The sequence below is a fragment of the Dermacentor variabilis genome, chromosome 4 (assembly GCF_050947875.1).
Source record: "Dermacentor variabilis isolate Ectoservices chromosome 4, ASM5094787v1, whole genome shotgun sequence".
Classification (NCBI taxonomy): Eukaryota; Metazoa; Arthropoda; class Arachnida; order Ixodida; family Ixodidae; genus Dermacentor; species Dermacentor variabilis.
The window spans coordinates 23,442,617-23,457,332 of NC_134571.1; the positions used below are offsets into that span (position 1 = coordinate 23,442,617).

The 14,716-nt window shown below is 45.0% G+C and overlaps 1 protein-coding gene and 1 non-coding gene across 3 annotated transcripts in view; one reads left to right on the plus strand and one right to left on the minus strand.

Moving 5' to 3' along the window:
• LOC142578804 (uncharacterized) overlaps positions 1-14,716 on the plus strand; it is a 50,946-nt gene that overhangs the window by 3,665 nt on the left and 32,565 nt on the right. The window contains exons 4-7 of one of the 2 annotated variants that reach the window (XM_075688395.1): positions 722-820; positions 3,631-3,879; positions 8,653-8,994; positions 9,195-13,420. In XM_075688395.1, the coding sequence (XP_075544510.1) occupies positions 722-820; positions 3,631-3,879; positions 8,653-8,994; positions 9,195-9,659 (1,155 nt within the window). In that variant the 3' untranslated portion in view covers positions 9,660-13,420. Of the gene's footprint in view, positions 1-721; positions 821-3,630; positions 3,880-8,652; positions 8,995-9,194; positions 13,421-14,716 lie in introns of those variants that run through there. The other variant, XM_075688394.1, reaches the window with a different exon arrangement.
• On the minus strand, positions 11,360-11,434 carry TRNAS-GGA (transfer RNA serine (anticodon GGA)). Its single transcript has one exon. It is a non-coding gene; the product is annotated as a tRNA-Ser (tRNA).

Sequence of the window (14,716 nt, forward strand, 5' to 3'; positions counted from 1 at the left end):
GTGCGTTTGGCAGGCATTCTCAGGTCATGAACAGCAGGTTGCCATTATCCCTCAAGAGAAAAGTGTATAATAGCTGTGTCTTACCAGTACTCACTTACGGGGCAGAAACCTGGAGGCTTACGAAAAGGGTTCTACTCAAATTGAGGACGACGCAATGAGCTATGGAAAGAAGAATGATAGGTGTAACGTTAAGGGATAAGAAAAAAGCAGATTGGGTGAGGGAACAAACGCGAGTTAATGACATCTTAGTTGAAATCAAGAAAAAGAATTGGGCATGGGCAGGACATGCAATGAGGAGGGAAGATAACCGATGGTCATTAAGGGTTACGGACTGGATTCCAAGGGAAGGGAAGCGTAGCAGGGGGCGGCAGAAAGTTAGGTTGGTGGATGAGATTAAGAAGTTTGCAGGGACGACATGGCCACAATTAGTACATGACCGGGGTTGTTAGAGAAGTATGGGAGAGGCCTTTGCCCTGCAGTGGGCGTAACCAGGCTGATGATGATGAACATGCAGCATGATTTACTATCCGGAAACTTACCTTGTTTACCTTGAAATTATGGCATTAATAGTCAAAATCGCAGTTTTAGAGCCTGTGTTCAACTAAACGTTGGAGTTTGTTTGTGTTACAGGTTTAGCTTGCAAGTTTGCAGAAAAATCGGTTTGCTGAAGTGCCAAGCACGACAGTGTGTTTAACATGGTTTTTAATCTTTGTTTTTACAGAAACAGGTGGTACAACAACTGAGGTCAGAGCTTGAGCGGAAACAAAGTTCAGCAGTTCTGAAGCTTTCTCACAATGCACAACTCCTGCCTAGGGGCATGGTAAGTTGGATAATTTTTTTTTTATTGATGTGCTCGTATGAGTTTCATACATTACATGCTTTCCCCCACCATTGCACTATGTGATTTCGTGTGATGTGCTTGAGAATTTCTTTTGACATGTTTAGTACTGTCACGGCACCTGCCACAGTAGCTTGGTGGCTATGGTGCTGCCCTCCTAAGCCCGGGTTGCAAGTTTCATCCCGGCTGTGGCGGCCGCATTTTTAGTGGAGCAAAATGCAAAAACGTTTGTGCACTTATATATATATGGTCAAAATGAATCCAGTCACACACTATGGCATCCCTCATTATCATATTGTGGTTCTGCCACAAAAAATTCTACATTTTTTTGTACTCTCATGTTATTGAATTCTTCTCTATGGATTCTGTCATAACTGTAGTCTATTCAAGGTTAAGAACTGTCCAGTCTTTTCTTATTACATTTCATTATCACCAGAGAGGTGCACTATAGAAACTTGCCCTGTATTCTAAAACATTCCTCAACTGAACACTGCACCACGTTTGCAAAAACTGAAAGACAATGTCACCCCTCAACTGAAGTCACAACCACGCTCCCATGATGCCTCTTGGTGATTTCTGAGCTGAAATCCATAATCAGATGTGCTTAGCATGTGCTTGAAGAGTGGGTACATGTTTGTCATGCACCTCCTGGTCACAGTAATTGAGCTAGAGAGCATTATTCAAAAGCGCTGTCCACTTCAGTTGAGGAGCACCACTGTGCTACATGCTGAAGTTCAAGAGGGACTTTCAGCTGAGGCCTGTTTGTGTATATAAGGTTTAGTGTAATTCTTCAACTAAGGATAAAGTCATGTTTTGCTGCCACCTTGTGATAACTGTTACAACACCAAAAGCCCAGCATGTTTCTTGGTGGTATCCCATGGCAGAAGTCATGGCATGGCATCCACTTGCCGCACTTCAGAAAGTGAGCCACAGTTTGTCATTTGCTCTCCATGTGACACTGAATGGGTGGCTTGAGGAACTCTCTTAGAAGGGACCGTAAGTCTGGTGATATTTGCCTTTGTGCTGTCGAGCGTTGCCTTCTTGCCATCTTTTCAAGCTACAGTTTGGCATTTGCTTTGCAATACAACCACTCAGCCTTTTGTTCTGCCTTTCATTGCTCATATTGCGCTCTTTGCTTAGCTGCATCTGTACATTGTTAAATGGTTTGTTGTTTGTTTAGCAGTAATTTTGTGAGGCAAACTCTTTCCAAAACTCAGTATCTCTCATAGTACATCTGGTAGTGACCAGAATGAAAAGGCATCTATGGCAGAGTTAACGTTTCTTTCTGAGCTCTAATGTGAATTTAACGGCTACACCATAGTTTTGCTGAGAGAAAACCGAGCTGACAACTAGGCAGGGAATGGTTTCTGTTTATACTAACGAATTTTGAAATGACCCTATATTGATGTATTGATCCCTGTTGAAGAGCCACAAGCAGTTAATATTTATCTGGTACCTGTCACCATTAAGTTCCTGATGGTCCAGGTATATCTCTGGAATGTTACAATTAACCAAAATGGTGGCTTGGTGGCATGAAATTTTTTTTGCTGAAGCACAAGTTAGCATGTTAGATTCTTAGCCACTTACTGTTACTTCTATTTGTTATTTCATATGTAATAATTATGGCAATGTGAAACCAAGCAAAGTGGCATTGGCATTGACCAATATTCCAACTTATCCTAAAGATACCGTAATGCTAAAAAAAAGAGACAGAAGTGCCTATGGTATTCTGCTTCTGCAAATAAAATTGCGGGTTCTATTTCCAGCTGCACAGGCTGCATTGTACTTAATGTGCTATGCAAAAATGCTTATTTAGTGTGCTTTGGTTTCATGTTAAAGGGAAACTAAGTCAAACTAAAGTGATAGATTAGTGCTCAAGAATTTCTAAGGCGGCAATATTATCGAGAATAGGGCCTTAATAATCGAGAAATCGAGGTAAATGCAGGACATGATTAGAGACTCCCCCGGGACGTTCAAGCACTTGCCCAATGACGAAAGCACTCCTCAGTTAAATTCTATCACTAGTACTCAACTACTCATTGCAAAAAACAACCTCGTATTGTGTTATAAGATGAAATAAAATGCTACTTGTCCAGTTCCATTTCATTAAAAAAAAAAAATAAGAACTCATTGAAATTACCCTTGACGACGCAGGCGGTCGAAAGGCTTAATTTTCACTCAACTGTGCGCCGCCGCCGCTTTTGCATTTCAGTGGTTTCGTTATCGTGTAGTGCTGCAGTGGTTTTGCTGGTTTGCAAAACTCACACAAACTGCAAGTAGCAGAGAATTACACTTGCATGTGATGTCGTGGGATGCCCGAACAGTCTACAGCACTTGACCAAAAAGAAGCTGCAGTGGCAAATCCGCCGCTCTGTCTTGGCTCTGTGCCGCCTTCTGTCGGGCGCCGTTTTGTTCACCGACGGCAGCAAAGGCCAACGATGGCGTATGCAACGTCGCCACTCCCCCGGTTAGGTGGCAGGAGATTTCAATTTTTAAAAAGGTATTCGGACCCTTCAGATGCAATTTTCTCGTAAGCTTAGTCTTTTCTTGGCACAAAACAAGTGTTGCGAGGTTTCTGGAATGGTATTTAAACAGTCCACGTTGACTTAGTATTTGTATTTAGTGACCCTTTAAAGCATCTCAGGTGGTTTAAATTAATCAGGAGCCCTGCTACAGCATTTGTGATGGCCCTTCTGTTTAGGATGTCAAAACACCATAAATCAGCCATGTTGTCCAGCGGTCTTCTGCTGGCTAGTGGTGCAGATGTTAAAAACTGTGCTGCTGCTTTGCAGCTGGGTGGTGCAGGCGTTCCTGTGAAGCTGCAGGCAGCCCTGAAGGGGGGACCAGGAGGTGTGCTGCTGCCACAGGTGGTGGTGGTTCCAAGCTGCAGTGGACCCCCTCACGGCCCGCCCACTCTGATGGCCCCGTCAATACGTGTGCCCCAGTACCCGCCCTGTGGCCAGCGCTTGGCTCCACAGCAGCCATTGGTGCAGACCCAGCATCAGCAGCCACAGCAGCAGCATCAGCAATCTCAGCATCAGGTGAAGTGTCTATCCAGCAGGCACTGTTCAAACTTCTCACTACCCGCTGTGGTGGCTCAATGGCCGTATCTATTGTGCTGCTGTGTGCGATATTGCAAGTTTGTTTTCTGGCCACTGTGCCTGCATTCTGATAAATGCGGAATGCAAAAATGTTGGTCTGTTGTGAGAACCCCAGATGGTCGAAATTGATACAGAACTTTGTGCCACGGCGCCCCATATAGCTCACTGTGCCACTTATGGATTTAAACCCTGCAATTTATTATACAATATATTGAAATGCCATCACCATTTGCTGTGGCAGTTCATTGCCTATGTGGTCATTTTCATGAATTCACCTAGAAACATTTCGGCTAGAGATTGGACAAGACCAAGTATGCATGCATCCCAAAGTAACGCAAGTTCAGTGAACCCTCATTATAACAAAATTGCTTTATTTGAAGTACTTACTTCTTTCACAGTCTCTTGTGGCCCCGACTGTAGAGCCTGCATTTTAGGCCAGGTTATTCAAAGTGGAGTGGCATCAGACTTTGTGCAAAGTGGACAGAAATCTGCATGGGACTTCTCAGTACAGTGCTGACGATGACTCTGCATTCTTCGTAAGACAGGCAGAGTACTGCAAAGCCCTTCCGGCAAAATTTGCCAGGTATTGTGGAGAATGCACCAAAGACAACACTGCTGGTAGGATGCTGTATTGCAACTATGGAAAACCGGAGCGATTTTCTGAAAAACACTGCTAAACTTTTCTAGAAGGTTCCTCTAATTTTGAAACATCCTAGCTGTGAGCTCCTAACTTGGAGTGGGACATAAAAGTGAGAAGCAGGGCCAGATTCTGATGCTGCATGTAGTTGTCAAAGAAACACTTTCGCATGTCACTAATTTTGGATGTTCTGACCTCACACATAAAAATTTTTAACCACAATTCAAATACTTTTATTCAAGAAAAAAAAAAAGGAAAATCTTTATCAGCGGTGTAGAGCAATTCGTGCAGTTGAACCTTGCAATAATGAAATCGGCGGGCAACGCGGAAAAATTTGCTCTCGCAAGAATTTTGTTGCTGCGACAGCACAGATAGGTAATGCGTCGCAGAACGAAACTTTACTGTCAAAATTCCATTAGCCTACTTTGGCAAGCTGTGCTTGAGGATACAGAACCACATTGCCAACAGTACAAAGTGTGCTGCATGCGTCAATCAGCAGTGGCAGCACTGCCATGGAGCAGTATTCTCGGTCAATTGCTTTTGGAGATATGATCACTTTTACAAGATTTTGCATGATTTAGCACCAGACGCAGAGCAACAGCACTCCATGCATGCAGCGGCATTTCTCCAGTGCACGCTGTCGCCTGTAGGCACCGACGCTTCCTGTGCCAAATGCCAGCCGAGTGCAAGAGGGGCCATATCTCGTATACCTGAAAGCAGTCGATCGAGATTACAGCCCCTTTGCACAAATATACATCCGACGCCGAATCCGCATGCAATGTCTCTTGGGTGGAACCAAAACCAGCATTCCTGAAGCAAGGGATGCGTATTCCCAGACAATTGCTTAATCATGGCCCGATGTGTGGCACTCCATACTGCGACCGCCATCTTAAATGCCATAAACAACTGCACGTCGGTGGGTCATGGATTACCTTGTTCTCGCTGCATTTTTCTCACCGAGGCGTGCTTTACATACTGCACTAGCTGTGCAAAAACAGTCCTCACATGTCGGTAGCAACATGCGTGCCGCTTCAAACGGGCGATCAACAAACAAGATGGCGGCGATGATGTATTTCCAGTGTACGCAATCGCATCTGGCACTTGGTTGTTATTGTAAACAAAAATGGAAGTGCCCATGTAAGTATAATGTGGTGGTATTTTACGGAATTTTAGTGCAAAGCAATCACATTTGGGCACATTTTGGAGCCTAGTAGTCTTGCATGAGTAGGCAATATACGGGGTTATGTTCCGGCAAATTTCGTTGATGCAGGATTGTAGTACACTGACATTTTGTTTTCGAGAGGTACGAAATGCATTGAATCCTATGGGCGTTTGCCGGAGATACTAAACTATTCTGTTATTGCGAGGATTTTGTTGGAGCGGGATTTTGTTATTGCGGGTTTCGACTGTATATCAAAGTCGGTGAAAGCAGCTCCATCACCCTTCTAGGTTTGCCACTGCCCAAAATCTACTCAGGACATTGCAACACACTTCACTAATATATCCACTGCAATCCCTCCCAAGTTCTTTTTGAATGTGTCAGTACATCTAAGCCAAGTACAGTAGAATCTCCTTCATACGTTTCGGAAAAAAAGTGGGAAAAACTGTACTAACCAGGAAAGCGTACGATCCGAAGTAACTATGAAAATTGACAGATTCAACGATTGTTAATATTACATAATGCGAAGTGTCACGCGGATCGTTCCGGCATGAGACGCTGACACACGTCGAGCTAGTGGTGCTCCGGCGGCCTGACACGCTTTTTGTTGTTTTCCTATTGCATGGTGTTTTAAGAGGGCGATGGGAAACCTAAACGAAATCGAGATGATGGGCGACGCCGGATGCCGCCTAAGCGAAACGGGAAGCCCACATTGCACTGCCTGCAGCAGGGAACGGCGGTGCGTTTGGATTATCGCCTATTAAATGCATGCAGTATGCTACCAATGGCACTATGTACCATGCGCTGCAAAACAGATAGGTGTAGATGCTTATCGCAATAGGTCTGGTGGTGATAGCGGTGAATGTGGCATGCGACGACCCAGACAAAGATATTCTGGTACTGAAATAAGAAACTGTGCACGCCACGGGAGACTGGCGGCTATACACTGTTCTCGATCGTGCGCGCCTCAAGCCGTTTGGGCCGTTTCTAGTTCACATGGTATCTAGCAGCCGGAAAACGTATTTGATCGCAGTCTGCAGCAGGGAACGGCGGTGCGTTCGGTTCTTGCCTATTACAAGTCTGCGCTACGCTTCCGATGGCACTATGTGATGTGAAACAGATAGGCGAAGTTGCTTATCGCAATAGGATTGGTGGTGATAGCTTTCAGTTCCACGTGCGACAACCCCGGAGAAGACTTGCTGTTACTGAAATGAGAAACTGAGTGTGTGCCGCCGTTTTCATGGAAGACGGGCGGGCGAGTATTTCAGCAAAGCTGGCGCAGCGAGCAGCTATATGTTCTAGATCACACACGCCTCGTGCGTTTTCTTATTTACATGGGATCTAGCGGCCAGAAAACGTATCATACAATCGCAGTTTGGCAACGTACTGAACATTGGTGCCGAAAAATTGTGATTTCAGGGAACGTATGAACTCGTAAAAAATGAACGTAACTCTGTTCGACCATTTTCTTTTTGTTCTCGATTCTGAATGTTAGCGTTGGGAAAACAAGTGTAATGGGAACATATAAACGAGGTTCTATACTTCTGTACCCTCCACCATACCTGGCGCATATACACTTGAACCTCGTTATAACGAAACTGGATATAACGAAATAATGGGCATAGCAAAGTGAATAAAATCCCTCTTGAAATACCCATAGATATTGATGTATTTAAAACATCATTATAATGAAGTGAGAGTGTTCTGCCAATGGATACAGTGCACTAGATTCGTCTCCGAAACCACAAAATACCCGGCCATTGTGCATTGAGTATGTTGCTTTTCACGGGTTTCGGTACTCATTATTCGCTGCGACAGTTCAAAACTCCTGCCTTCCTGCATCAAACACATCATCGAGCAACACTGGTCTTTCTCACCGCCATGCATAGCTGCACACCCACGCACAAGCAGCAGCTCACTGTCGTATTTCTCCACTGACCTTTCTCTCTTCCGTGTGCCTGGCTGCACGGCTGCACACGGTGGTGTAAAAGGTTAGTGCATTCACTTCTGTTCAGCCTGCCATGCAGGCAGGCGCATCTGGTTGTGGACTCTGAGATCTTCTCGGAACAATCTTAGGGGTCACGCGCACGCATGTGCGAGTCGCGCCATGTTGCTGGCTAGCGTGTTGGTGTGAAGGATTAGCGCATTCACTTCTCTATGGCGCGTCGCGCAGGCAGCCACAGCTGGGCATGGCCTCAGAAATCTCCCCGACACACTCACGCCCAGGCCGTGCATACACTTCACCCTCTCCTTGCGGCGCACTGCGCAGGCTGGCAGCTGGGCGTGGCCTCCGAGATTGCATTGGCATCAGTGCATTCTCGGAGGCCACGAGCTGGCCGAGTCAAGCCAGCACAGCGAAGTTCATGTGCCTCCTCCATCACACAGTAGAGCATGGTGTTGTGTGCCACGTGCTGCTCGAACGCAACAAGCCAAGTTGAAAGTGGATGCTAAAGACCATCACAGTGGAGCAGAAGGCATCTATCTAAAGGCTGTCGTCTCAGTTGCTAAGTTGCGTGTTGCACTCACCAAATCACCAAAGATTCTTTTGTTGTTTTATTCAATTTTCATCAATGCCTGGCTGCGCAGTGGTTCCGTGGGCTGCAAAGCCATCTTCTTGTTTCCATGTTTACAGTTGTGCACTCAATTGGGAATACATTATGGTAAATGGCAATAATGGACATAACAAAGTGACAGATATAACGAAGTAATTTAGGCTCCCCCTTCAACTTCGTTGTAATGCGGTTAGGGTGTGCTTCCACACTGCACCAGCTCTGCTCTGTACAATGCGCCTGTGCCTCATCGATATTAACTGCACTGTCACATGTTGCTGCCACTGTTTTGCAGTAGAATAAGTCAGGCACCTTGACATGGGTTTAATGCAGGCACTTATTCGTAGTTGCCTTACCTCGCTTTGCAGCACACCTTGGTCGCCACTGCACCGTCGGTGCCACGGGTCCCCAAGTCCTGCGTCGCCGTGCTTGTACAGGCAAGCAGCATCAACAGCACAGCTGCGGGACTGGTGGTGCCAAACCTCGGAACTAGCATTCACAGCAACACCAACAGGACCACTGTCACCACGACGACGACCACAACCACCACCAATGGCATCTGTGCAACGGGTGGCGCAACCACAATGGTGACGGTGACAGCTGCGATGCCTGCACCCGTGCCCACTGCGGCTGTGGCTCCTCCTCGCAGAACTGTGCCTGTGGCTCCCCCTCCTCCAAGTGCCCCTCCACCAACTAAGGAGGACCACCAGGTGAGTTCCAGCATACAGCAGCTTTTACATGAATTCAGTTTACTACTGTAGAACCTCATTCATACATTTAGAAAAAAAAAAGAATTATGTAGAAAACATACTGAACGGATAAATGTATGATCTGAAGTCATTAAAAGTTTCGGCAGACTTAGCTGTAGTTGACACCTATGTAATGTGAAGCCTTGTACGAATCATTGCAGCACGAGATGCCGACGCGCGCTGAGCTGGTGGGGTGCGGGTGGCCAGAGATGTGCTTTGTCATTTTTGCGGCTGCGGCTTCGGCAAGCTTACGTTTGCGCTCCTCGAATTCGGCCTGGGTCAGCAGCTTCTTGGAGCAAGGCGTTGTGGCAAGAAGCTTTGATGTGTTCAATCAGAGCAAGCCGTTGCGGAACGAGGTGCTGACATACGTCGAGCTCGTGGGACCTGAGCAACTCGAGAGGCAGGTTGTTGTTTTCCTATTGTTGAGTGTTTTAAGACAGCAACGGGAAAGCGAAACAAAGTCAGGCTGTTGGGTGACGCCGAAATACAACTCCTACGATGCCAGTGGAGCGAAACGTGACGTTTGCTTCACGCCACCTGCAGCAGATAATGGCGGCGCATTTGGGTTATCGCATAATAAAAGCGTGCAATATGCTTCCAATGGCACGATGCCCCATGGGCTGTGAAACAGAGAGATGAAGATGCTTATTGCAATAAGGTTGGCGGTGGTAGCCATGCATGTGATTTGTGACGACCGGGGAGATTTGGTGGTACCAAAATACGAAAGCAAGAGCATGCCGGCATTTTCAAGTGAGACGGGCAGGTGAGTATTGTGGGGAAGCTGCTGCAGTGAGCAGCTACTGTCCTCGACGGTGTGTGCCTCATGTCTTTTCTTGTTTACATGGGATCTGGCAGCTGGAAGACATATCACATGATCGCAGTTTGGTGATGTACTGAACGTTAGTGCCAGAAGATAGTGTTTTCCAGGAACATATGAATGGGTAAAAGAGAAGAACAACTTTATGGTTCATTTTTGTGTTCTCGATCGTAAACGTTGGCATTAGGAAATTGTATGTAGTAGGATTGTATCAATAACGTTCTGCTGTATACATAATTCAACTTGGACAACTTGTCATTCTGGTTTTACACTATCATACTTGCCTTAGTGTTAATAACAGTGACTTTCCACCATGCCTGGCCCAACCAGCTGGGACACTGTTACAATTCCACTGTGCGCATGTGCGTATGCATGTACCATATTTGCTTTGCTGTTTTAGCTTACTGCAATCAGTTGCAACTTTCTGCCACAGAGGCACGACGTACCTAGTGTAGTGTTACTGGTCGATTACTTTTGGGGATACTTCGACTTTCGTGCAATGTAACATATCTATCCTCATTAGAAGGACATGCATCTTTTCCACTGTCTTATCTGGTAAATGCAGACAAAAAGTGATATTCTTGAAAGTAAGGCTGACAATACAGCTCCTGGTTTCTACACAAGGAGATTTAACATAAAAATTCCTGTAGTGGCAGCCCCCACAGCTCTTTACCAGCAGAGGTGAAGCCAGTGTTTACCTCTGCATCTCCTATGAAAGTGAGTCGCACTATCTGAGTACCACTCACAGCCCAAGTTATTTTGTTCTGTTATTGTAAATGCTAGGCTAATTGGAAAGCAAAAGTGTGTTACTTCGGGCTACGATATTACGTTTGGCATAGTAGTGACATCACAATCTCCAGTTGGCCACTATGTTCATGCTTTATCCTTAACATGACACAATGTTGCATGTTGAGCGGTATGCTTACTGAAATATCAGCCATCTTGACACATTCCTGTCCGCGGGAAAATAGGCAGTTTTTGGGGAGTCTAGTAAACAATTCTTTTACTGCAGCTGCAAATACTTGATACTAGAATGTGTGGTATCAATTTGTAAAAGAAAGCATGTGTTTTCTAATGGTACTATCTTCAAGCAAACCTTTACTACTAATTCTTTAAAAATAATTATTGAATAAGAAAATTTATAACAAAAACAAGAAAACTTAGTAAAACCATCGATGCTGCTTTGCACCAAGAGAACATAAAATAAATTCGAAATATACATTTTAAAGAAAGAAAGAATATATGAAATGCTATATATAACATTCCTGCGAATACATATAAGCGTTCTTAAGAACTTCATCATACACAACAAGAAATGTTAGCCTAAGTAGCTATTGCGCCACCGCGCAAACTGCTTTAGTACCGACGTAGTAGTTCTGCGGAAACCCGCAAGGTGGAGAGAAGCAATGAATAAAGGGAAAATGAGACATCCACCCGTTCGTAGCAATTGCTACAAAGGAAACCCATACGGGTTCCTCGAAAGAAAAGCCTCATAGTTGAAGAAAAATTCGTCCTGGTCCGGGACTCGAACCCGGGACCACTGCCTTTCCGGGGCAGCCACTCTACCATCTGAGCTAACCAGGCGGCTAGCAGATGGCAGGGCGAAGTCGAATTTGTCGACAACACGAAGCAAAGGCAAGAGTTTGACGTAGTAGTTCTGCGGAAACCCGCAAGGTGGAGAGAAGCAAATAAAGGGAAAATGAGACATCCACCCGTTCGTAGCAATTGCTACAAAGGAAACCCAACGGGTTCCTTGAAAGAAAAGCCTCATAGTTGAAGAAAAATTCGTCCTGGTCCGGGACTCGAACCCGGGACCACCGCCTTTCCGGGGCAGCCGCTCTACTATCTGAGCTAACCAGGTGGCTAGCAGATGGCAGGGCGAAGTCGAATTTGTCGACAACACGAAGCAAAGGCAAGAGTTTGACGTAGTAGTTCTGCGGAAACCCGCAAGGTGGAGAGAAGAGAGAAGAGAAGAGAGAAGAGAGAAGCTTTAGTACCACTGGTGACACTGCGGAGCGCTTTGCCGAGGTCAACTCCCAGCCGTTTTATCACACAAAACTACACTCTTTGTGCCGCCGCTAGCAAGGGATCCTGCCCAAACGACGTTGACACCCTGCAGATAAGAACTGTGACCTTTAGAACACTATGGAAATCTTTAGATCTGAACTCGGCTGCGAGGAAATGGTTTGGAGTAGAAAACGGAACTTATCAGCGGATGCCTGTTGATGTTCTGGGGCTATTTGACACATTTGCGACGTCCTTGCTAAAGTCAGATGAATCAAAATCATCTTCTGAGTCAATGCTGCTACCACCATTGCAAAATTCTCACTCAGACTTATCTGAATTTGTGGAAATTCGCTGTTTCCGAAGGGCAGCTGCATGCGACGTCGACGCCATGTTGGAAGCTATGACTGCGCGTCATGCATGGCTAAAAGGCGCTTTGAAAATTTCCCCGTTGTGAAAAAGAGAAACACAAAAGCGAAACTAGAAAATATTTTCTCTTTTAGGTGTTGTATGGTGCTAGCTGTCCAGAAGTGCTTTGAGCGCAGCAAAATTTGAAGTTGAAACCATCAAAAATATGTTATCAATGGGTGTAGGTACGGACAGAAAAGTGTTAAACTTGCTAGAAGTGAGAAGAAAGCGCTTCCTAATCTTCATGATTCCTATGGTAAGATGGCCATGGTCCGACTTCACTTTCAGAACATAATGAGGTATTTTTTGAAACCTCCTTGTTTCTACACCTGCACTCTCGAGAAAGAAGCATTTCTTGCGTTTTCCATGGACATGAAGAGAAAGTGCTGCTGTTTCTCACTAGTATGCAGCAGTTATGCCATACACTCACAGTTACACACAGCCACGATAGGCTTTATACAAAGGCTCTGTGAATGTGAAGAAAAATCACTGTGCTAAGCGGAAAACCAAGTGAAGAGCAATGCTGATGAACAGATGTCTTCCTGGGACAAAGATACATGAGAGAAGGTGTTTAGATGTGGCAATGTAAGGACAGGCTGGCAAGAAAACTTCTTGTGGTTGGTCATTTACAGTGAGTTCCACAATATACCTATACAACTTCTGCAAGCAGCATGCTGGATTAAACCACTTTATATGGACACTAAGGAGGAACAATAAGATAGGATATTAGATTTCTGGAACACCTGAAATGCCAGTTTTTCTGTGAATGGAGACTTGGTAAGACAGAAGAGATGCAAAAGTAAGAGACAGGACCCGTGCTAGCTACTTGTGACGGAGTGACATTTGGACAGTGTCTGCGGGGACCAGTTCGTCATTGTTTGATAAACAAGGATTACTTTGCATTGTAAGGAAACCAAAAACTGAACCTAGGGAGTTTCTTCTGGCTACCTAAACATGAAAAATACTGGGATACAGTTCACTTTCATTAATTTGACCCTGACGGGACTGACACAATCAATTGAGTTATCCAGCTGAAGATGCTCATGCAAGATGCTGAAAAGGACACCAAAACACACTGCCAATTCATTTAGGAGTATTTGCCTGATTACAACATGCCCCCAAATCAAACAAGCTTTCGCTTTCTACATGTCCAGTATTAGCGACGAGAACTTGGAGTGGCGCCCTCTCGCGAGTGACGTCACGGCCAGGATGCTGCTCGCTCCGGCTCGCTCGGCTGCCGCGCGTGCTCGTTCCCTTCGTTTATATGCTTGGGGTATAAGTGCTCGAGCCATTCTTATTGAAGGATATATTGGCTTCTTTCTGCTGCTGAACCACAGTTCTTTCTTCAAAAGTGTGTGAGTCGAGAAAGTTTTCGCCTTGGATGTCGCAAGCTATGTAGCGTTGAAGGGGTCTACTGGTTTTGTAATGTACATATGCGCCGTGCCTGTCCATAAATTTTGCGTAAGAAGAATGTCTGCAAATTCAACACGTCAAGTTGGGTATTGCTTTGCTAAACACTTAACATTCCTTTAGTACTTAGCTGTGGGAGACATTGCATTTTACATGGAAGAAATATCTTGGCATTGGGTGTCAACATGTTACTCGTGTTAGAAAGACGCTGCCCAGCAAAAGCTGTCATCATAATTCTTAATACTCTGGTGAGTTGTTCCAGTCAAATATGGCCACTTTATTAATGCATAAGAGAAAGAGTTATCCACGCATTTCGTATGAAATTTTTGCCACTATCTTCACCGTTCTCTGAAACAGGCCCTCATAAAACAAATTGCTCATGGCTGCTAACACGGTGGCATGTCATGTACAGTATTTACATAGTTAATTCACAAATACCATAGTAGCAATCACCTGAAAGAAAAGTTTTGTGGTTAAGATTGAGAGGCAATCAATTGCAAGCGAAGAAATGTTTTAAAGCGGCCTTCAGTAGCCTTTATCGACAATGTGGGACACCGCTCACACAACGGAAGCAACCAACTGTCATGATGGTGAGGCACACATTGTTCGTATTGTTCACTACAGCTTCGAATTGAAAAGATGAAGCAGTTTTTTTCAGTGCCAATTGCAATGCCTAAAGTACGCTCGAGGTAATAAAGCGCCGCTTAGAGTGCCTAGAAAAGGAAAATTTAGACACCTTCTGCCTCACCATGTCTTGATACACCATTGTTTAATTATGTAAACGCAGAATTATTCGCTTTGTCAGTACATAAAAGAGAACCTCGCAAACCTTCATGGGGTAGACACCACAAGCCTTACATACTTCAATTGATTTTTGACCCTCCACCAGGGAATTATAATATCTTCAATATGTCCTTTACTACTAATGAATGACTCTTCGGCTTCTTTCTGGCTGCAGCCATACAGTCCAAATAGCGTATTTCACTAAAATGTTTTGGCCAAGCAGCCTGTGTCAGTTTGCCAAACAGATTCGTCATGTATATT